This window comes from Pseudophryne corroboree, chromosome 4, assembly GCF_028390025.1.
Source record: "Pseudophryne corroboree isolate aPseCor3 chromosome 4, aPseCor3.hap2, whole genome shotgun sequence".
NCBI lineage: Eukaryota > Metazoa > Chordata > Amphibia > Anura > Myobatrachidae > Pseudophryne > Pseudophryne corroboree.
Window position 1 is genome coordinate 201,764,278 of NC_086447.1, and position 25,342 is coordinate 201,789,619.

Here is a 25,342-nt window from a genome sequence, read left to right on the forward strand (position 1 = left end):
GACACCATGTAGTCCCCTTCTTCCAGGTTCGCAATCACTGCTCTGAGTGACTCCATCTTGAATTTGAACATCTGTATGTAAGTGTTCAAAGATTTTAGATTTAAAATCGGTCTCACCGAGCCGTCCGGCTTCGGTACCACAACAGTGTGGAATAATACCCCTTTCCCTGTTGCAGGAGGGGTACCTTGATTATCACCTGCTGGGAATACAGCTTGTGAATGGCTTCCAAAACTGCCTCCCTGTCGGAGGGAGACGTCGGTAAAGCCGACTTTAGGAAACGGCGAGGGGGAGACGTCTCGAATTCCAATTTGTACCCCTGAGATACCACCTGAAGGATCCAGGGGTCTACTTGCGAGTGAGCCCACTGCGCGCTGAAATTCTTGAGACGGGCCCCCACCTAGCCTGAGTCCGCTTGTAAAGCCCCAGCGTCATGCTGAGGGCTTGGCAGAGGCGGGAGAGGGCTTCTGTTCCTGGGAACTGGCTGATTTCTGCAGCCTTTTTCCTCTCCCTCTGTCACGAGGCAGAAATGAGGAACCTTTTGCCCGCTTGTCCTTATGGGAACGAAAGGACTGCGCCTGATAATACGGCGTCTTCTTATGTTGAGAGGCGACCTGGGGTAAAAACGTGGATTTCCCAGCTGTTGCCGTGGCCACCAGGTCTGAAAGACCGACCCCAAATAACTCCTCCCCTTTATAAGGCAATACTTCCATATGCCGTTTGGAATCCGCATCACCTGACCACTGTCGTGTCCATAACCCTCTTCTGGCAGAAATGGACAACGCACTTACTCTTGATGCCAGTCGGCAAATATTCTGCTGTGCATCACGCATATATAGAAATGCATCTTTTAAATGCTCTATAGGCAATAATATACTGTCCCTATCTAGGGTATCAATATTTTCAGTCAGGGAATCCGACCACGCCAACCCAGCACTGCACATCCAGGCTGAGGCGATTGCTGGTCGCAGTATAACACCAGTATGTGTGTAAATACATTTTAGGATACCCTCCTGCTTTCTATCAGCAGGATCCTTAAGGGCGGCCATCTCAGGAGAGGGTAGAGCCCTTGTTTTGACAAGCGTGTGAGCGCTTTATCCACCCTAGGGGGTGTTTCCCAACGCACCCTAACCTCTGGCGGGAAAGGATATAATGCCAATAACTTTTTAGAAATTATCAGTTTTTATCGGGGGAAACCCACGCTTCATCACACACCTCATTTAATTTCTCAGATTCAGGAAAACTACAGGTAGTTTTTCCTCACCGAACATAATACCCCTTTTGGTGGTACTCGTATTATCAGAAATGTGTAAAACATTTTTCATTGCCTCAATCATGTAACGTGTGGCCCTACTGGAAGTCACATTTGTCTCTTCACCGTCGACACTGGAGTCAGTATCCGTGTCGGCGTCTGTATCTGCCATCTGAGGTAACGGGCGCTTTAGAGCCCCTGACGGCCTATGAGACGTCTGGACAGGCACAAGCTGAGTAGCCGGCTGTCTCATGTCAACCACTGTCTTTTGTAAAGAGCTGACTGTTAATTCCTTCCAACAGTTCACCCACTCAGGTGTCGACCCCCTAGGGGGTGACATCCCTATTACAGGCAATTTTGCTCCGCCTCCACATCATTTTCCTCCTCATACATGTCGACACAAACGTACCGACACACAGCACACACACAGGGAATGCTCTGATAGAGGACAGGACCCCACTAGCCCTTTGGGGAGACAGAGGGAGAGTTTGCCAGCACACACCAGAGCGCTATATATATACAGGGATAACCTTATATAAGTGTTTTTCCCCTTATAGCTGCTGTATTGTTAATACTGCGCCTAATTAGTGCCCCCCTCTCTTTTTTAACCCTTTCTGTAGTGTAGTGACTGCAGGGGAGAGCCAGGGGAGCTTCCCTCCAACGGAGCTGTGAGGGAAAATGGCGCCAGTGTGCTGAGGAGATAGGCTCCGCCCCTTTTTCGCTGACTTTTCTCCTGCTTTTTTATGGATTCTGGCAGGGGTTAAAATTCATCCATATAGCCCTGGGGGCTATATGTGATGTATTTTCGCCAGCCAAGGTGTTTTTATTGCTGCTCAGGGCGCCCCCCCCTTGCGCCCTGCACCCTCAGTGACCGAAGTGTGATGTGTGCTGAGGAGCAATGGCGCACAGCTGCAGTGCTGTGCGCTACCTTGGTGAAGACAGGATGTCTTCTGCCGCCGATTTTCCGGACCTCTTCTTGCTTCTGGCTCTGTAAGGGGGCCGGCGGCGTGGCTCTGGGACCGGACTCCATGGCTAGGCCTGTGTTCGATCCCTCTGGAGCTAATGTCCAGTAGCCTAAGAAGCCCAATCCACTCTGCACGCAGGTGAGTTCGCTTCTTCTCCCCTTAATCCCTCGATGCAGTGAGCCTGTTGCCAGCAGGTCTCACTGAAAATAAAAAACCTAAAACTAAACTTTTCACTAAGCAGCTCAGGAGAGCCACCTAGTGTGCACCCTTCTCGTTCGGGCACAAAAATCTAACTGAGGCTTGGAGGAGGGTCATAGGGGGAGGAGCCAGTGCACACCAGGTAGTCCTAAAGCTTTACTTTTGTGCCCAGTCTCCTGCGGAGCCGCTATTCCCCATGGTCCTTACGGAGTCCCCAGCATCCACTAGGACGTCAGAGAAATAATAATAAATGAGCCTTCAACAGTGAAACTAAATGAGTGCATCTCACATTATTTTACATTTCATGTGTTTCTCATACTCCCTTATCTTATGGTTGCTTTCCAAAATCTCCACTAAATTTCCGTAAGGATGCTATAAATTTCCCATTTCCCTAAGGATGCTATAAATGTATATCTGATTAATATCAGGATCATGTTTTAAATTATTGTCTGATCTCTGCAATACCAAAGATATTTGAATATATATATACATTTATATTAGTATGCAATCTTTATATATAATTATAGGGCATATTTCTAATTAGATTATCTTGTCATATGTCAATTACTATAGTAAATATCTCAGTGCCCTACTAATTATACTGTGAGGCCCCCATGTGGTCTGATTATTAAAATTGATGTCATTGATGGGTTGCAGTATGACTGCTTAAAATGTCCAAATTAGTTGACATATGTAAGTATCTGGATAGTTCAGGATACGTAATATAGGTTGGTTATATGCTTCATTGCTCAGTGATATGCATGACTATCAAGATGGTGAAGGTAAGTATAGAGTAACACAGGTAAGTAATGAAGGCAAAACCCCAAATTAATAATAATAATATGGATAAATATCAAGGTGCATCTCAAGATAGTGACGGTAAGTGCAGGTCAATACAGGTAAGTAATATTGGTGAGTATTCAAGTGGTATAGGTGGATGTTAAAATACACAAATTCAGGAAGTATACTATATTTTTAAGTTTCTTTATCCCCATTATTCATTATCTTATGGTATGATATTTCCAATGTATGTCTCCTTTTATAATGGTATATATCACCATCAGGATGAAGAGATGAATAAATTAATATAGATAAGTATTAAATCCATAGATTCAAGATGTTCCATATTGATTACAAATTTTCTCTACCATCCTTCTTATTTGATAGTAAGTATGTGGATATCAAAACAATGTACATATTAAGGCACAAATAGTGGTGTATATGTCTCAATAATGTGGGTAAATGTTGGAACTAAAATTATTAATTTTAATTTAGGAATAATATACTGTATCCTTGTTTCACATTTTCAAAATATCCATGGTGGGGGGAGACCAAATATAACTTGTATGTTTTCTATTGCTTTGTATTATGACTGGATGGAATAGTCATACTATACATTTGTTGGCCCTCCCATTTACTGGTTGTATTTTTCAATTGAGTGTCCACAATATCTGTGCCTTTCAGCTCATGCCATATATTACCCCTAAGTCGTCATACCATACATCTGCACTGATTATAATGTTATGCATTTCTTATGTTAGCCAATTAATTATTCTAACACAAACCATTCGGGTAAGTACTGATTATATCTGATATTTACATTCTGTAAATCCTGTATTACCATAATCCAGACGTCTGACATAAAGTTAAGTATTCAACTGTATCTGGTTATTTCCAGTTTAATTCTCATGTAATTTCTCTGTGTTTACCACTTCCAATTATATTGATTTTATCTATAAAGGTCCACTCCCAGACTACAGAACAAATATATATGTCACTACTACATATTGGAAGTTTTTCAGGGCTATTTATATATCTTAGTTTTCATATGCTTGGATCTCCCTGGCTGGAATAGATGCCACAAGAATTGTGGCCTTGCCCAGTAACTATATTCACATGTAGGTTATAATGTCCATGGAACAACCATAGAGAATATTCCTTTCTGGTGCCATACATCACCAGAAAAAAAGAACATTTTGACTTATACTTTTAAAGAAATGCAGATTAATGTATTTCTTCATTAAGACCTAGAGGGGCAATGCTGTCCATGAGAAAAATGTGTCTTGACTCTCTTTTCACCAGTTCTTTATTTAGATTTCCCCTCTAATTCCTAATTCCATCTTCTCCAGACCGAAGATCCTCATTTGTTCGGGGTCCCCTCCATGTTACTCCAAAAAGTGTCTCCCGGTACCTCTGAGAGCAGCAGCGGAGGGAAGTTTCTCTTCCCTGTCGATGCTAACACTGTTTATCTAACTGGTCGCATCCTGTGCGACCAGGTCAGATAAAACATTGCCTGATGTGGTTGCATCTGATGCGACCATGCCAGGCAAGTGGTTCCCACAAAAGCATCTCTCTGCAAGTTAATCAAAACTGAAACTAATCGTTCAATGGGGGGTAATTCTGAGTTGATCGCAGCAGCAAGTTTGTTAGCACATGGGCAAAACCATGTGCACTGCAGGGGGTGGGGGGGGGGGGGGCAGATATAACATTTGCAGAGAGAGTTAGATTTGGGTGGGTTATTTTGTTTCTGTGCAGGGTAAATACTGGCTGCTTTATTTTTACACTGCAATTTAGATTTCAGTTTGAATACACCCCACCCAAATCTAACTCTCTCTGCACATGTTATATCTGCCCCCCTGCAGTGCACATGGTTTTGCCCAACTGCTAACAAATTTGCTGCTGCGATCAACTCAGAATAAGGCCCAATGTGTCCTATCCCAGTTTCTTCAAAACCACCTTTTTGAAGTATATTTGAACACGAATCAGTGTGTAATTTACTTTGCTCAAGTTACTTCCTTATTTGCAGCAGGTCTCTTTCCATGTTTTATACAAGTGGAACACATCATTCAATTATCTTTTACTAACAACCACTGAAATGTTTTAAACCAGTCACTGTTTACTCCAGATGTGAGATGTTTAGAGAAAATTTTTTTCATGTGAAACAGACTTGAGATTCAGAAGATGGACCGGCCTCATCTGCAGTGTCCTTGTTGGAAATCCCTGCCGCTGTTGTGTTCATATTTTATTTTATTTTTTTCTTCAAAACTTAAGATTGTTGTTTTCTGAATAAATTCTTACTCATTATGGGAACCAGGTGACTAGACAAAGATGTATTTTTTCAAACAGCTCCCAAATACTGTCCACACTTGGCACAATTATTGTCCTCTCTCAGGTTTCCAGCTGCTTCTCTGCAATCTCCTCCTGGATGTCTGAGCGCTCTCTGAAGCTCAACATGGACAAAACTGAACTCATCATCTTTCCCCCATCCAGAGCAACACCCCCTACTAATATCTATATCACTGTTGATAACACCACCATCTCCCCCGTTCCATAACTCCACTGCTTAGGCGTCACTCTTGACTCCTCCCTCTCCTTTGCACCCCACATCCAAGCTCTGGCACAATCCTGTCGGTTCCAGCTACGCAACATTGCTTGCATCAGGCCATATCTCTCCCAGAGTGCAACTAAACTTATCATCCACTCACTGGTCATCTCACGACTCGACTACTGCAATGTGTTCTTCACTGGCCTCGCTTGCTCCCATCTTGCTCCCATCCAATCTGTCCTGAACTGCGCAGCTAGGCTTATCTTCCTCTCCCGCCGCTCCACATCTGCCACTCCCCTTCGACAAAATCTGCACTGGTTCCCATTCCCTTACAGAATCGTCTTCAAACTCCTCACCCTCACATACAAGGCCATCTCTAACTCCACTGCTCCCTACATCTCCAACCTCCTCTCCCTTCATACTCCCTCCCGCCCCCTACGGTCGGCCAATGACTGTCGCCTCTCCTCTGCCCTGGTCACTGCTTCCCATGCTCGAGTTCAAGACTATGCTCGTGCTGCACCCCTTCAGTGGAACGCACTTCCCCACTCCATTAGACTCTCCCCGACCTTGCAAAGCTTCAAACGGGCACTAAAACCCACCTATTCATCCTCCCGAAGCATAACCTAGTCCTGAGGCTGCTCCTCCATCCCCCTGCCTCATGCCTTGAACATCTCTGCTTTGCTTATATACTGTCATCAGGATACCTCCCGCTTGCTTGCACCTCATGTCATCTGTCTGTCGACCCTTCCCACTAGATTGTTAGCTCTTCAGAGAAGGGCCCTCTTTCCTCTTGTTATCTAAGCCCTCTTCTCGACACATTTCACTCACAGCTCTCTCCTACTCAGCGACCATCTTTACCTGCTTTTTCTCCTGCTCATAAAGGCTGATCTCTATCTATGGCCGCCAGCCCCAAGTAGTACGATGATTACTCCCTCGTTACTTACATCTTAGCTGTTTTATGTTTGGAGAATTGTGATGCTCTTTTTTGTTAGCTGTACTCTGTTTGTGTTATTTATTTACTGTAATGCTAAGTTTTGTCTCCCTGTACTGTACTTTGTACGGCACTGCGAAACACTTGTGGCGCCTTATAAATAAAATGTAATAATAATAATAATAATAATAATAGTTTAATTAGCTTTTAGATACTGGTCACACTTGTTGACACAATTATTGTTTAATTAGTTTTCAGATACTGGTCACACTTGTTGGCACAATTATTGTTGAATTAGCTCTTCAGAATACTGACTGCCCCCACAAACAGCTCTCAGATATTTAAACAGCAGAGCTCTTTGCCCCCATGTGCTGGCACACTTGTTTTTTAAACAGCTTTTCAGAATACTAATTGCTCCCACAAACAGCTCTCAGATACTAAAACAAGTCTTTGCCCCCACTTGCTAGATTCACAAAGTTGTTTTAACAGCTCCTGACCCAAGACACAGAGATATACAGAAAAGAGAGTGGACGCTGGACAACCACTCTCTTCAATATGCTCAGGCGTCTGTTCCCGCCCAGACCACGCATCCCTTCCTTTTAGGCACTGGGAGGGATCTCTGCCCCTCGTCAACGTCACAGTGTGCATGTCTCCGGATGCCGGATGAAGCACGCTGACTGTGACTGAAGCCGATCACTTCACATCCAGAGCTCCGTCCAGCATCCCTCTCCGCCGGAAACATGTTTACGTTGGAGAGGATGCCGGGCAAATGACAGGGGACGCGCACATTACTGGGGCTGCCGGGCGATCGCGATCCAGCAGGGGACACAGTGGTGGTAATAGCTGCCGGACGACAGGGTGTCTTGGCTGCCGGGCAACAAGGGGACACTTGCTGGGCGGACCACTCGTAATTTAAAGCATGGGGAGAACACTGCATACAGGATTATGTATATATAATTTCTTATATTCGCTGGATTACAAGAATAATTCATGTGAATGACAAGAACAGCTATTGGATTATAATATTTCCCCAGTGAATAGCAAATTAAGAACATTTCATATTGGATTCAAACTTAAGGATATTTCCAGAGAATTAAAAGAAGAATTCCCATTGCATTGCAGAAAACAATTTTTTGGATTAGTAAATTGGTGAACAAAGGATTGGGGAGTTTTTAATTGATGTAAACATTTATTTATAAACATGTTGGGACGTTTTTATTCCTTTTTTAGTATGATGGAGTGGGGGGTGCAGTAGCGATTTCAGGGATCCCATTATCACTGGCAGGGAATGTACAGAAGATGCAATAAAATAGCAGCTCTAAAGCTAATCAGGCGCAATTGATAGATTAATCTGGATAGAGAAAATTTGTTTCTAAAGAAAACAAAACAAACAGAAGAGCTTTTGGATTCTGGGAAGAGCACCAGTACTTTTTGATGCAGGGTTGGAAGTTTTTGTGAGGGGAATGCTGGTTTTGGTTGGTACCACTATAACACGGGAACCCTATGCATGTGTACATGCCCAGGGCATATTAGCATGTGGACCACAAACAGAAGAAATATTATTTGTTAGTGTTTTCTCATGTGGTCCACACATGACCTATGGACTTCTTGACAGTACTTAACACACTCTGTCAGCATCCCCTATATACTAAAATCACTGAAAGCTATCTTTGACTAGGCACTCTGGGGCTCTTGCCAAGTTGGACGTACAGCCCGTTTGCTTAGCCTAAAATACACAAATCTGTACTGAGCGTGATCATAAAATGTGTATGCCTACTCCCGTACACAGATTTGGTATTTATGCCTTCCTACACTTGGAAAGACAGAAGAGATGATGAAACGGTTGTGCAAACGTGACTGAGTACTGTAAAGGCTTGTTCACATAACAGATCTGTGGCATGAAGATGCAGACACTGTAGTGCTGTCAGTAGCCATATCACTCGCAGATGCCTGTGGGTTGGTGCAAATACACATTGATGATAATGCCAGATGTCAACTCTAGCTAGCCAAAAATGATTGGCTGATAGCGGATTTAACCCCGAAGCTTAAAGGTGCTTTCTTCCTTTACTATGTTTGTATTCTTCATGATATGTCTGGGTGTAACTATCTCGATCTAAGTACACTTGCTTGGCATAAACCTGGCGCATATGCATCTGGTGCAATACCTCCGAGTAAGCATATGGACATAAGTACAATATTTCCCCTTGCAACGTTTTAGTGCTTTTTTCTTCCTAAGTGTCGCACTGTAATGGTAAAAGCATGCTGGACTGTTTATCTGTTCCTGAGCTGTTCTGTTTAGATTTGCTTAGTTTCAATAGAAATTGTGCATCTGATTGGCCCAGTGGTTTTTACTTTCTATGTCATGCTACATACAGAACTCTTCGCTTTAGATTCCTCCAAATAAAAATGTAACAATTAAAAAAAAAGTAAAAAGAGAGATAATATGGATAAGTGGGGTGACAGACAGCAATCATGTAAGAGACAGCTCTCTAATGACATCAGTAAGACATTCTATCGTACAGTATAAGTATACAGCAATATGTACCTGGAGAATTTCACGGTTCAGGGCCACTTTATCTTGTGCTAAGCCCTCGTTCAGAGCTCCCATTTTGGCCAGCGAGTCATTTAGTGCCGCCCGTTCACTGCGCATCTGGTTAAGTGCCAGCTCTACTTCCACTCTGCTTGACTCAGCCTGGCATAGAAATCCATGTTAAAAACACACCATCAAGCCAGAGACACTGTGTACTGTACTAATATCAATATTTTTCATCTCATGCAGAGTTCTTGGACCAAGCTGGATCATCTATGTGGCATGTCCTAGGGATAACCCTTTCGTGATTAACACTTAGCAACTGATTATTTAGTAGTAATACCATTCCGGTATAAGCCAATTGCTATACTGGTTCCCACTGACTTGTTAAAACATTTTCCATTAATTAGAACTGATACTGATAACAGTGTTTGCAAAGTTCTTAACAGCAAAGTGTATAGAAGTGTATGAACATGGCTCTCCAATACATCACATACGGTACTAGACTGTGGCACAGTTCACCTCTACAAAGTATGAGCTTCTTATTCTAACAGCACAATGCATGCATAGGGTGTATTTCTAGCTCCACAGTATTATCACAGTAACAGAGAAGCAAGCGTAGAACCATAAATGTTTCTGTATTTCATGGCCTGACCTTGCAAAGGGCACTGCTGACAGCCTCCTTCTCCCCTTGCAGGACATCTCTTTCCAGGACTGTTTGACTCAGATCCTCCCTGACATTAACCAGGTCTTTCTTCAGCAAGGACACCTTTTCTTCCAATTTCTCTTGTGTCCTTTGCCTACAACAGCATGCAAAAGAAATATTTCACAGTCATTTGAAGATCAGCTACAGCTGCACTGATAAATGTAATAGCCACTTGTCTGTGGTACTACACAAGTCACAAACATAAAGGTACACACAAGGAGTCTGGATATCACTCAATTTCTGTGGTCTTAAAAATTAGGTAGACCCGACATTTTATTATGAATGGTGATCTAACCCTGACTTGTCCTGTTCACTAATAAACAATATAGAATCCACAGAGAAGCCATTTGTGGGCTAAATAATGTTTTTCAGGAGCCTCACAAGTGTCTCACAGTGTCACAGGGAGGGCACACATTGTCTATGCAGAGATGTAGCACATTACATTACAGAATTAGAAGATGATCATGACAGCCCCAGAAAAATGTAACTACAACTGGTTAGTCATGCTGGAGAGAAGACATCACCATCAATCACAGGCCATCCATCTGACATAGGAAGATAATAATTCTGGTGACCAGTGATCCCAGACTACAGGAGAGTCTTACTGACTTCCCAAGCAGCTGGGGCCCACAGTTGCACACTGTTGTAATAATTTACACTGCTCCAGTGTAATGCACTGAAAAAGTTATGGGATCTGCTGAATGACTGTGCAAATAATAAAAGCAGTAAACCAAGTAACATCACAGCTTCCTTCTCCTGACCCTCTTTCCAGCTCCTTTTGGTTACGGTCCCGTTCCCTGTTCAATTCCTCCTTTTGCTCCTCCAAGACTTCCCTCTGACGCAGTAATTCTGCATTCACAGCCTTTAGTCTCTCCAACTCCAGGAGAGATGCCTCGGTTCTCTGTTGTGCTGTCTGTAAGGACTCTTCTATAGCTTCCTTCTCTCTGGGAACAGAAATACGTTGACGATGAAGGGGCTCTATTGTTCTACACATCCTTCATTACACAGCTATACAATGTGAAAACCCATGTATTAAAGAAAAAGACGCTTGGCCTTTTTTGCAACAAACTCTCATAAATATGGGGTTTGAGGGAGCCTTTCTTCAGGGTGTTGATTCACTTCACCATAATCCCTCTGTTTCGGCCATTCCTCCGAGCCCTTTCTAATCAATAACGGTACCCGTCAAGGCTGACCTCTTTCCCCACTGCTGTTCACCCTCGTAAAGCAGCCACTAGCCGCAAAGATCAGACTTAATCAGAATATCACGGGTATCGAGGTAGGACACACAGATAACAAGACAGAGTTATATGCTGACAACGTGATGTTGACACTGACCAGTCCCCGCCTCTCCCTCCCAACCCTGTTCGAAGAAGCTTGCACCTACGGCCTATACTTGAATTATAACATCAATGCAAATAAAACTGAATTCCTGGATTTAAACATACCACAGTCGGACCTCCATTTGTTACAAGCAGACTATATTTTTGGATGGCAACCCAGCAAACTTAAATACTTGGGAGTTTATCTCACCAAATCCTACAAACAGTTATATGCTGCTAACTTTCTGAGGTTCATCTCCTGGTTTGGTCGCATGGTGGCTGTCAAGATGAACATCCTCCCCTGCCTGTTATTCGTCTGGTAAACACTCCCAATACATGTCCCTGCAACGACTCTTAAACATCTTCAACTGGAGATTTCTAATTTCATATGGGCTGGAAAGAAACCTAGGGTAAAAATGCGTATCTTACAGAAACACCAAACCTCTGGGGATGTTGGCATCCATGCTCTCCTCAAATATTTTCGAGCAGTCCAACTGACTTTTTGTGTACACTGGCATGCTCCTACGAACCAGAGAGTGTGGACTTCCATTAAAGCTCACATACTCTCAGTGTATTCTCCTTCTACTCTTTTGTGGTGCTCTCCTTTTAGCCGCCTGACTTCTACTTCCTTTCTTCCTACGATACAGTTCACATTATCCAACTGGGATTTCTGCTCTCGATTTGATAAGCACTGCTCATTTCATCCACTCCTGGTCCCTCTTTGGAATAACCCTGCCTTTTCCCAGGTATGGACCATCGTCAGTTTCATCTTTGGACCCACCATAATATCCTCTTTCCTCTCGACATTGCTCCTTTACGTACTTTCCTCGACTTTGCTAGTTTACAATCCCGCTTTACTCTCCCACATGTGGCCTTTTTTACATTTTTGCAAATTCAACATTTTTACCACTCTCTTGAACACCCCTCCTCCGTCATCTCTACTTCGCCCATGGAATCCATATCCTGCCATCATCAATCCTCTAAGGGGCTCATATCTTCTTTATATCAAATCTTGCTATCCCACAGTCAACCCCCCAAAGATACTCCTAAATTATCTTGGGAACACAATGTAGGTGAGGTTCTTACCCCTGAAGAATGGTCCCAGATTAAACTGGCAATCTCTAAATGTTACATTTCCGTGCGTATTAAAGAAAATGCATACAAGCTCTATGCTCGTTGGTACCTAGTATCGACCCGCCTTCCCTATGTGGCCAAAAGGGATCCCTGCAACACATATGGTGGTCTTGCCCCTGTATACGGCACCACTGGAAATAAATCCATAAACTAATTAAAAATATAGTCGCTATTGCTATGCCTTCTTTACCATTGTACTCCCTCCTAGCCTGACCCATCTTACACATCCCATGACCAACATATAAACTGATCACCCATATACTAAATACAGCTAAATGCCAAATTGCTGCACAATGGTAATCCACCACACCTCCATCCTTACCAGCTACCATCAATACTGTCTGGTCAACCTACAGAATGGAACTAATCTCAATTATTCATGATACACCGACTTTCTCCATGTCTAGACTACCTACCTGGATTACCTACTATAAAGTATCCCTTAACTATTTAGCTTTGCCCTACTGACAATCACGTTCACTGATGTTGTTTAGCACCCCGACTGGCTTTACCCCCCCCATCCTTTTTTCTTTTTCTTTCTCCTCTGTGCTCTTTCCTTATTTGCAAGTTCATTACTGATTCAATCACAATTCCTTTTCACTTTTATGCTCTCTACCTGTTAATGGCATACTTCTCGTTACTCAAATGAAAAAAATATGCATCTGTTTGTTTTCATTACTTATTCATTTTTGTTTTCATCATTTATCCACCTTTATTTCAATGCTGGTTCTTGCTTACATTTTGTGGCTTTAACTGCACATATATAACGCCATGTTTACTGTGATGTTGGATTGACTTGGTGTTACTTTCCATCAATTTGCCTAACAAAAAAATCTTTCAAAAAAGAAAAGAAAAAGACAACAGCAATGCACCAGGAAGCCAAACATTTTTATTTTTAGTACTCACTGTTAAATTCTTTTCTCTGAATTTATCAGGTGGCACTTAGGGTATGGAGACCACTTTAAGGAAAGAGCACATCTTCAAACTGAAACTGTTGATGAAGACTAAATTCCTTTCCTCTACATTCCATGTGAGCTTAATATACAATACAAACTCAGTTTAAGTAACCAAGCCCAGAGGAAAACATAGAACAACAGTCAAGCTAGAAGAGAAGTAATGGTTGTAGAAATGTGGGAGCAGTGTCCCCAGATGGATTCAGAAGAATTAATTTAATGGTAAGAACCAAAAATCCTATTTCATCTTATATTCATACTGCGGGACACTGCTACCTTGGGGATTACCAAAAGCAGCCCTTAGGGAAGATAAGCTTGTCAACAGCAAATGCTAACAAATACAATGAAATTATTAAACTTTGAAATGATTTGAATGAAAGTTCAAGTATAAGTCCTACACAACTGTGCCAAAGAGATCCTGTGCCACGCCGACCAGGAGGCACCCACCTAATAGGTGGAATGCACAACCAGGCAATCAGGAATCGGAACAATCGAAATATACACCTGACAAATGCCAGTAGTTGTCCATCTGACCACTGACTGCTGTTAATATGCATCATATAAAATGAGTAGACCATCAGCATTCCATAGCAATGCAGATCTATGTAAATTCACTAAGCACGAATCACATCCAAGAGGGAAATGGTATCTCAATGCTAAAACGGTTCATCCTGGATTAGTACAGGAATAACAATGTCCTAGTTTTTGTGAAATTTAGATACAACTTTAGGTAAAAAAGAAGGTCTAGTCTGCAAAACATCCATATATTGGTGGGAAATTAAATATGGATATTGAAAGCACAATGCTGCAAGACCTGCAATGCCCAATGAAAAGGCCACCTTCCTTATAATATATTTAACATTCACTGTAGAATTTTAATTTAGATGTATGAAAACCTTTTCTTTATCACAAGGAGATGTATAACTTCCAAATTCTATGATAATTATTATGAATCATTGGATATAAGGACTTCCTAGCGTGTCTATGATTTGCTAAAAAATATCCATTGGCTTAGAGAATTAATAGCTGTGCTATTAAATCCAACAGGGCTAAATCCTGATGTAAAAAATGGCCCATGACTTATATAGTCTAGTCAATTGGAAAGAGGACATGGAGGTTCATGTGCAAAACAGAAGATTTCTGTGTACAAGAATCATTGATGTCAATTTGGTGCCAGCGGGATTACTGGAATATGGGATTATTTGATCTATGTGAGGTCTCTGAGAAGTAATGCAAATATGAATATAACTGTACCCTAGACGATAGTGCCATTGAATCATCATGAAATCCACTTTGAAGGCCTGTGGGTTCTGAGCTCTTGCTCTGTAAAGTGACAGCTTTTGGTATAGCTTGGTAGCCATGAGATCCACTGGTAGCTAACCACACTGCTACACCAGTTGTTGGGAGTCCTCTGGGTGGAGGGACCATTTCCCTGGATGTATCTTGTGTCAACTGAGATAGTCATGCTTCCCATTTTTGAACCTGGAAGGTAGCCTACTGAAACTGCTAGAACATGTTTTTCCATCCAGTATAATAATAATAATAATAATTTTATATATATAGCGCTCTTTCTCCAACAGGACTCAAGTCGCTTAATATTTAGGTTGTTTCCATTATTGCCAAATAACTTTGAATGCTGTTCTTGTGACTGTATGCCTTGGCCATGAGCAGAGGCTTTCTGCAAAGAAACTGTTGGGCCACCAGGACAGCCTTTAGTATAGCTTGAAGTTCCAATATGTTTATTATTAACTTTATTTCTGAAATGGACCAGAACCCCTCCATGTGGAAATGAAGTATTATTTCTCCACGCCATTGTAGGCTGATGTTGATCGTTCCAATAGTTAATTGATAGGAGACACCCCAGGGAAATAGTTTTCCTTTGTAATCACCAGAGAAGAGACTGAAAGACTACAGGGGATAGTTCAAACATTTGGAACTCTAATATAAGTCAATCAAATCCAACAGGCCAGAAGTTCTATCTGCAGGATTACTGAAAGAAAGCAGAATACCATCCTTCCAAGCATTGTCATGCATTGGAGAACATATATCCTGTCTACAGACAGCAGAGCAAACACATGCCTTCTGACTGCTGATAGCTTCTTCCTTAGTGAGAAACACCCTGTGGCACCTTGTGTGTGATAAAACTAACCGATCAGATGGGACCAGGTGAGATTTTTACAAATCTATTATTCAAACATGCGTCTGCAAATTCTACATCACCAGATGTAGATGGGATCTAAGAAGAGGCTTGATCCACTTTTATGATATTGTCGAAGTAGTACCGACATCACTACCATAATTTTTGTGACTATGTCCGTCCAGGTTGACCTTGCACTCTTTCAGCAAGGGAGCACAATAAAGCCATTAGCCAGGCTGATTCTGTCATGTGAGATGGCTCACATCCAGTGCATGTGACTCTGCGCGCCCCAGGACTGCAAGCCATACACAAGAACTACGGCTCCAAACAATCTTGTGATCATTTATCTTGAGTTGAGCCTGGTAATTTTTAGCAAGAGTAATAAATAGTAATCTTGTCTGCTTTAGCCTTGAAGAGATCTCTTGTCCTGCCATAACAGAAGTGAGAAAACAAGGACAGATAAGCTATAGTACTCACTCACAGAGTGAAAGGACAAAAAGCAGGACAAACTCTCAAGTTTTATTTATAAACGCTGTCATTTTTTTATTACTATCAATCTTAGATATAAAAAAAAGTTAAAAAGTAGCAGAATGTAACAGTGTCCTCTTCAGGACCAAACTAACACACTCCTACAGAACACTCACACAGGTAGAATAAACAGGATTCCCTTTCAAAGTTAGCTGCACAGTTCTGAGTGAGAGCAGCACTTCAGTCAGATAAACTGGCTGAAGTGAAATACTGTACTGGTGCTTAGTGAAGGAGAGAGTAAGCTCCGCGACAATCAGTGTGGCACCATAACATGCTGCTGTGAATAAAACAGTACCCGGGTACCTCTCTCTAGAGTGAGTGGAGCAGCACCGGCAGATGGGTGCTTGTCGCGGATTTTAACTTCTCCCTGTATTAAGTTAAAAATAATGTCACTGTGAGGTAGCAAGAAGATGTTGGCCTGAGTTCCTATTGTACATTATGATCAGGTGGGAGTTCAGTTCAGTTCACTTTACACACATCTCCAATTTGACTATGTGCCCAGTCCTTAAGACGCCCTCTACATCCTGAGGTACAGTAGCAGTATACACCAGACAGATGTAAGAAGTACATGTTACAAGATCAGGGTAGGAGCAAACGACACAGCATGCAATGAATTTGAAAAGCCTATATGAAGTGGACAGTGGAGTGGCATACAGTATATAGATTAGATGCATGTCATGTGGGCTCTGCATCTTCCAGCAGAGGGTGACAGTAACACAGAAACGAGGACAAGTGGCTGTCACTGTACATCCTAAAACGGTGAGCGAACTCATTGCCTCTGGATATAGACAATCCACCTCAGTAAGGCTACAGACAGCAGAGGCAGCCACACAATAGTCAACCTACCACTTCTCTAGGATTTTGTGACATCACTGATACTTGGCGTATTAAATAAAAAATTAATTGGTATGCTGCATTCTCGTGAATTTCAGGCTGATTCCACTATGAATTGGCCACAGGTCCAAATTACCTAACCGATCTAATCAACAACATGCATCAACAAAATGAGAACGTAGAGAAGTGAGTGAATATCATGCTATATGTAGAATACCTATGATAGAATTACCATTGTCAGAAAGGAAACAGAAAACAATCTCAACCTTTCTTTGTCATCAATATGTAGGGTATGTGTCAGTCAACCTACTGAAGACATTGCTATCTGAACTGAATAGTAACTACTCCCCGTTGATGACTATTTACATAACTTCTGCTTATTAGGATACATTTTGTGATTTCTAAAGCTGGGTACACATTGGGCGTTTTCAGTCTACAAAATAAACAATAACAAAAGAAATGCCGTTATCGTTTATTTTTAGGCTTATATCGTCTAGTGTGTATGGGGGTAATATTGGTGAACTATGAACGATGCACGCTCCCGCACATCGTTCAGCGATCACCAATATTGAGCTGACATGCAGCACAACATGTCGGGCTGAACTGCATGACTGGGAAACGTTCATTGTGTACGCGCTATAACATTGAATGCTATATCGTTCAACGATATAGTCGTTTCTTCGCCAGCATTTCAGCATCACCCAGTGTGTACTCAGCTTTACTCTTTGAATCTGTACCAAACCAAGATGTGTCAAACTGTGTTTCATTGACACACTGAACATGATAATGTGTAAAGTTCACTATTACATGCCAGTAATTTACTGTGCTTCCTCCAGGCCTTCATTATGCTGTACTACTGTACATAACAGTGCACTAGGCAGCCATGTAAGGAAAAGAAAAATCAATTCTCAGTAATTATATATTCCTTGAACCCTTATGTACTTGCTTTTTTTTTATGATTCCCCAAACAATTTTAGTCAGTCACTGTAAAACTGAAACATCCTGCAGTGTGAGAGACATGTAACCTAACAATGCAACAAGATAAGCATTCCTTCCTTCATGGTCTCTGAACTGTACTCCAGAACAATGTAGTAAAATTCCAAGTAAGCTTTTCTCTAGTAAATACAATAGCTTTCCATTTCTCAGTGTGCTGGATTTAGCACTGTGATCCTGGTGTGAGATGAACAGCTGCTTCAGCAGTCATCGTGGAGACTAATTAAAGTCATACTTAGCTACTTTTTGCTGTGATTACACCAGGGCAATGTATCATTCAGCAACCGCAGAGACAGAGGCTCCAAAAGGGAGCTCACTCCTGCAATGCGGAGTGGCAGCAGGACTACTGCGCATGCGCAGTCCTGCTGACCAAACATACAGGCGGCCACTGGTGGGCAGGGTTCAGCTGACTAATTATGCAATCTGTAGCCCATAGGCTACCACAGGCTAACGCCATCTTTAGATGGCATTAGCTGTGGGTCAATCCTTAATATGACAGCATCGCATACTCCATAGAAACCTATGGGGGTTGCGGCTGTAGGCGGGAATGGAGGGATCACAGCAGATATTGGAGATATATTCTTTGATATATTCGGGGGGGGATAACAAATATTTGTGGTAACCCCTCCGAAAACACGTGCCTTAAGCCGCAAATATTTTTTTATAAATGGGCCCACAGTGAGTTACCAAACCCTTGTGGCTTGTCCACGTCCTAAGTAGTTTGTCGGATTGTTGCTCTAGCCTGTTTCTAAGATATGTTATCTTTTACTGTATCTACTATATGTCAACCTTCCCTGTTACATTGTCTATTACCAGTACAAGGCTGTGGAAACTATGTAGCACTTTAAGAACAATAATAATAATAATAATAATAATAATATAAACTGAGGAAGCTACACGGAATGAATACAGTTGCATGGATACATTTCCATAGGACATCATTGAAATTAATCATATTTCATCAGGATGGTCCTGTGTTGTCTTGGGTCCTAGTGATGTTTGAACAGATCCATCGTACACTACAATGTATATTTACTTGTAGTAATGCTGGGTGTGTAAAATGACAATAGTAGTGGTGGCATCTGCCCATAAAAAAACAACAACATTATGGTAGAATACTTAAGATACTATCAGCAAAATCAATGACTCACCTCTTAGATTTGGAACCACAACCATCATTGTAAGATAATGCAAAAGAAATACAACAACAGTATGTATTAAATACTGAACAAAAGATATTTATTTTAATTAACATAAACTGTATCAACTGATTGAAGGCATTTCAAATGGCGAAAATCAAACACAAGTTATATCCATACCTGGTTAAGGATTCCAGGCTGGCCTGATATCTCTGAGATGTTTGTTTCACGCTCTCCAGCAACTCATCCTTCTGCCTCCTAAATTCAAGGCCTTCTCTCTCCAGATCCTGCAGGTTTTCTAAAAGATCCCTCTTAGTATCTTCCATGGACTGTTGTGCCATTTCCAATTCAGACTGCAGCTCCTGCACAAGGACATGTACTGTGAGTTGCACAAGCATATGTATAGACAGGCTGATAGATTGTGTATGTCTTCAACTATGTAGTCCCAGAAGTGAGGAATACTATTCAAAACATTCTATTAAAGGTTCCTATTGTTCTGAACAGATACTAATGTGATAGAGTATCATAATTATTTGTAGATGTACTGGAAACATGAAATTGAGTGGCGGGACTTCCAAAGAGACATTGGAGGCTAATCCTGAAAGGGGCACCACCTCCATTGACCCAGCGCCGCAGTATTTGTTTTGCTCCTGGATGCAGACTGACGCTACCTTACTTTTGAAGGGGATGTGCAGAAGGGGGGGAGGGGGGGGGGATTCTGGGGCACTATTTTGATGTAAGGGAGTATTGCTACTGTGGATCTGGTAGTGTTTTGCTTTTGGCCAGGCAGGGGCTAGTATCTCCCTATATTTAGTGGCGAGTGAGTGCTGTAATTGCAGTTTTTTTACATCTATGTACGTGTAAAGATAAATCTGACGTAGATCCGGATGCATGAAGGGAGGGTGATCAGATAACGTATGCCCAACTTACTTTTCACAGACACTAGCTAACAATTAAATTTTTACTATTTATTTAATAAATGTCCCCAATTCATATGTGGTTTGAGTTGCTATCACTGCTGCTTCCTTGTAAGTGCTGTATGGTAATGCAGCAGCAGGAGACATCTTTACAAGCAGACGTCTCCTGCTGCAGTAGTGACACAACCTGCGTCCTAGTATGCAGCATCGGATCTCTCACTCATTATTGGCCAGCTTGCAGCGCCTATGGAGCAACGTAAGCCGCCCGTCGCAGAGGCCAGGAAATCTCTGTCCTATGATGGAGATCCCTGGCCTCTTCCCTTCCCATAAATGAAGGTGACACACCTCTATTTTAACAAACAGAAGCCTCCGGCCCCCCAGACAGCAGCAGACTGTCAATCGCTGACAGTCTGCTGCCGTCCTGCTACCTTCATCACTGGACCTGTTCATTCCTGTGCATGCGCAAAGTACCGATAATAGCGCATTCTGTAGCAATAGCTAAGGGATCTGAATAACCGCCATGGTCCTGCCTTACCTTCTCTCTCTCCTGGTGTCTCTGCAGAGCACTCTGAACTGCCTTTATAGCTGTGTCTTGCCTATAAGAGATACGCATGCGAGTAGGAGATTTCCTACTTGGAGAGACAGAACATTTCAGGTCATCAACAGTATCTCCTCCTGGAGTCTCTGTCATCATCAACTCAAGCTTTGTACTATCTGCTTGACACATCTGGGAAAACAACAAGAAAACACCTGTCAAAGGCATTCCAGAGAGACGGTGACCAACGGTGATAATGCCAGAAATGGACTACAGTTTGGGAACATCTGTGAAGTGCGTGCGTTAGAGATGAAGGAAACCGAAAACACCCAAAGATAATGGACTGCACATTAAGCATACAAGTAAATAATATGCTTCTGTACTTTTGTTCAATATTTTTCTCCTGTTCCTCGGAGGACTCTGGGTATAGCACTGGCACGAGAAGCCTAGGCACTTACAAATTAACTGTTTAAGCTCCGGCTTCTGCCCCCCCTATACCCCTATTGGTTTCTCTGAAAACAGATTTTTAAGCGCGTAAAAGAGGGAGGTTTAGTACAATGAGAATGAAAGTGAAACGCTGCCCAACCAGAGCCAACTAGGACAATTCATAGAAGAATCAAAGAACAAAAAGAGTGAAAGAGAGGGGATTCAGTGTCTCCCATCAAATCAGAGAAAAGGATTTACTGTAAGTTCAAAATATTCAATTTCCTCCTACATCTGTGGGGAGCACTGGAACACTTAGAATGTCCCAAAGCAGCCCCTAACAATGGGAATAATCCCAAAACTTTCATCCCTACATGCAGAAGTTCCACATTTTAAGTATGAGGTCTCTGCTGAGTTTGACCCCTTTGTTTACACAGTGGAAACCATGTTATCTAAAGTACATTCAGATTTTAGGACAGATCATGACCTCATTGATATATTGCCATCCTAATTGTCCTTACTGATGAGGACAATGCTGCACAATAATATTAGTAATACAGTAGTAAGTGAAATTATTTTGAAGTATTCTATGACAAGGCCTCAAACTAAGGTTTCCTACTGAGAAGCAATAACTAAGCAGGGCACTGTACATTCATTAGACTATAGAGTGCATTATCCCTTTGTATGAAACATTACTGTATATACATTACACTGTTACATACATACCTGTGTGATGGTATGTAAGCTTTGCTGTAATGAATCACACTCTTTCCTGAACCCCTCCAGCTCTTGCCAGGTGTCACACCCTTCATTCTCCTGCAATAGAAGTCACATATATACAATTAATTAACGTTTTCTAGACTGTCATTTTTGTACCTATAATGAGGAGAGTGAACCTCAGCTGTCAGTAACATATAGAAGATATCTTCAGATTTTAATTGATAACTAAAGCTAGGTACATACTGTCAGATTTTTTTTGGTCAGCCCGACAATCGGACAATTTTTCGGGAAATTGTAGGCACCAATATCTGAGCTACACACTAAAAGATTTTATTTTTAATGTTACCAATTTTCTGCCAAATCACACTGCATTTGCATATGTCCGCTCACAAGTAGGATGATGTAGTGAGAGGAAAACATAGGAAATATAGGCAAATTATTGAGAACGCACACACACTGCTCAGTATCTGGAGATTGTGGCAGATATTGTTGGTTTGGGACGATAGACAGGAAAATCGATTGTTCGTGTGTGTTGGAAAGATTTTCCCGAATTATCTGCGATCGTTCGTACACACTATACAATAACTTTGGTAGTTCTTCCAATTATTGGCAAACCGGACCAATAATTGTATAGTGTGTATCTAGCTTTAGGAGAGACTCAATAAAGCTGCAGATTGTTACAATTGTTATTTAGACAAAATAATATTACTGAATGTTTTTTTTTTTAATCTTGTATGAATAACCCAAAACGGAATCATTTACAATGCACATTAATAGGAGCATGTCCCACAAAGCCATCTAATAGATCTTCTGCCTAGACACTTTGCACAGTCAGTTCAGATTTCTTACTTAGAATAAAACTGGTATGGCTTACAAATGGCTGGCTACCAAGCTTTTAGTATATTTGTCATATTTGCCTAGAATACTGTGACAATGCTAAAATCTTTTGTCGTATAAACAACCCTTAATGAAGTCTAAGAACACTGTACGCGGTTTACTTAAGAAGTACCGTAAGGGTACGCTAGTTGCGTAACGATCGCTTAGCCGTAGGCGAGACGCTCAAGCGTCACGTTCGCTCACGGCCCAGAGATCACAGGACAGCACGTTATTGGCGATGACTAGAGTAATGATTCGCTATGGCGTAGCGGACGCTCGAGACCACGAGGAGATCACCAGCGGCGCAGACGCTCACAACGCTATACCTTTATGTCTAAACCTTTTATCAATGAAATACACAGAATACCTTAATGTGAATACAGGGTGTAAGTGCAACCTTGTGTAACCTGACTAACTACAAAGCTGCTTGAGCGTCACCGACGCTCAAGTGAACACTTAAAACTATAGGAAATACACAGATACTGGTTTAGGGTCCAAAGCCTATTAACTGTATTATATCTAATATACTTGTAAAAGAGAATAACAGTACAAATGATACACTACAATATAACAGATACTTCCTAACCAAAATACGATACTATCTAATACAATACAATACTAGTCTAGGGGAGATGTGAGAGAAAAGAGAAGGGAGAGAGAGAGAGAGAAATGGAGAGAGATGAGAGAAATTGGCTCACAGTAAGACAATGATTACGGAGAGAAACTTACGCACAAAGGGTATGATCGCATGCGCCTCGATATCCAGCTCCCGATTATCAGCAAGAAAACCGTTGATGAGAGTGAAGTTGGATATGGTCGGCCTACCTATTTATGCCCCACACACAATGCAATCTCATAGTCCCTACAATCCCATTGTCCATTGGACGAAGGAATTCGGCCCTGCATCATAACAAAAGGTCATAGGTTGATTCATACAGGTGGGCTGTGACGATTTCCAACAGCTCAGGTGGGTGGGAAACTGGGTTTCCCGCCGCATACCTGAGTATGAGTAAATAATAGAAATGGACATAAACTTCTTATGTCCATAACTATCTGCACGAGCGATTAATACGCTCTAAACCAACACCGGAATATTGTTAATTAAATACTCTTCCGATGGGTACCAAACACTGCTGTATGACTCCTGTTAGACCCTTCCTACAATACAAAGAGGGATTCCTCCGTTCAGGGACATTCTATATTAACCAAACTTTCAGAATCTATCAAAGGGACCATGATCTACAAACTACATTAATTGTGGAAATATGTAACGATTGGGTCGCACGCTACGACTACATACTCCTTACCGTAAATACGCATACCGAGTGCGAGCGAGTGCACACAGTAGCGGGTATGCGCCTTCACGGGAAAGCGCACGCATGCGCAGCGCGTACCAGGGTGAGGTGCAAATATGGCAATGTGTATAGAAACATTTTTCTGACTTTGACAGTCCACCCTTTGGCAGTCAATAATAACTGCCACCTTCTAAAACATTTCAAAAGGAGAAAAATGTAAGTCAGGGGTTAATTGATTTCCATGGTGGGGTAAGGAAGAAGAGTGGAGTAGGTGAGAAGAGGGTATGACCTAGTGAGAAAGCAGAAGCATGTGTGTATGAGTCCATGTTTGGAGGGTCATGTATCATCGTGCCGTACGTGTGGTAAATCAAGCTTCGAGGTATTGCGAAGTATACATTTGAATTCCTTCTTATCCCGTGGTACAGGTCTGTGGATGGGCTGTCAAACTTTACCGAGCTCTTTTCGGCTTTTGAACAAAATGGGGAGCACATTTTAGTTGATGATACATGAATGGGGGAATATGTGATTGCTGATATCTGTGCCTGTATTCCCTATACTATGTGTGTTATTACCTGAGGGTTGTAGAGATGAAGATAAAGAACACTTATGGAAAATGCAATGATATTCTATGTCAGGGAAATGTACATCTGTTGTTGAAGTTTTGTTCGGTATCTGTTGAGAGTCGTCTTCTTTGCGCTGTATTGCTCCTTGGGCATGAGCAAATAGCTTTGTCAGTGCCATCAGATTTACAAAAATGTTGGGCTAGCGTGAGTTTAAGAATACTAGGGAAACTGGGGATCCATGGCAAAGTTCATCAAATGTCCATTTCTTAAGTGGTCAAAACTTCATCTTTGGTGCTTGTCTGTTGTCTGTATAGCGTCTCGTCAACTTCCTCGTCCAAGGGGGTCTTTGTATCTTGGAGAAAAAGCAGAAAAACAGGTGAAAGAAACGGACCTTATAATCGCATTTTCATCACATCATGGTTTCTATCATTGGGTCATAAATCAAATCCAGGTTAATTACAGTTTCCTCACTCCTCAAGCTCATCACTCTTGTACTTTGTTTGCACCTCATTAAAGCCTGCCCGCATCTAAATATCAATCCAATAGATATAACAACACCTAAAATACATAGGAGAAACTTTCCAACATCCATTATGACTCCTTGAGCCCAGTCTCCCAAACCGGAGAACCAATTTCGCGGGTTCAACCATGACACCCAACTAGTCAGCTCATTACCTACAGCAGCAAGGGTGAGATTGTGTTTTCGGCGAAATTCCCACTTTAATTGGAGAATATCGTCCATCTTTTGGTCTATGACCTCTACCGGATCCTCGGTGCTATTCGTGATGTACGTGCAACACTTTATGCCGTACTGTGTTGCCAATGTAACACAATATCCGCCTGTTACTGCTGTAAGATAATTAAGAACCATCCTATGCTGAACTAGTTCTGTTTTATAAGCTTGAAGTTCTCTTCCAGTGTATCTGAACGTGTCATCATACATTTCAGTGATATTATCTAACAAATTGGCGAGTGCGGAAATGTATCTATAATTCATCACTCCTCGAGCGGTGCGAGTGAAATCTAACGCTACCAGAACCTGAATCCCGGTGGATTCATGGATAAGATCAGA

At 41.9% G+C, this 25,342-nt stretch overlaps 1 protein-coding gene across 6 annotated transcripts in view; it reads right to left on the minus strand.

Moving 5' to 3' along the window:
• Nucleotides 1-25,342, minus strand: part of CROCC2 (ciliary rootlet coiled-coil, rootletin family member 2) — a 468,757-nt gene that overhangs the window by 160,269 nt on the left and 283,146 nt on the right. For 5 of the 6 annotated variants that reach the window (XM_063915774.1, XM_063915775.1, XM_063915772.1 and 2 more), the window contains exons 11-16: nt 21,543-21,632; nt 20,394-20,585; nt 19,122-19,303; nt 10,666-10,848; nt 9,854-9,998; nt 9,214-9,360 (exon numbers count right to left, since the gene is read on the minus strand). In XM_063915774.1, the coding sequence (XP_063771844.1) occupies nt 9,214-9,360; nt 9,854-9,998; nt 10,666-10,848; nt 19,122-19,303; nt 20,394-20,585; nt 21,543-21,632 (939 nt within the window). The remainder of the gene's footprint in view (nt 1-9,213; nt 9,361-9,853; nt 9,999-10,665; nt 10,849-19,121; nt 19,304-20,393; nt 20,586-21,542; nt 21,633-25,342) is intronic. The other variant, XM_063915776.1, reaches the window with a different exon arrangement.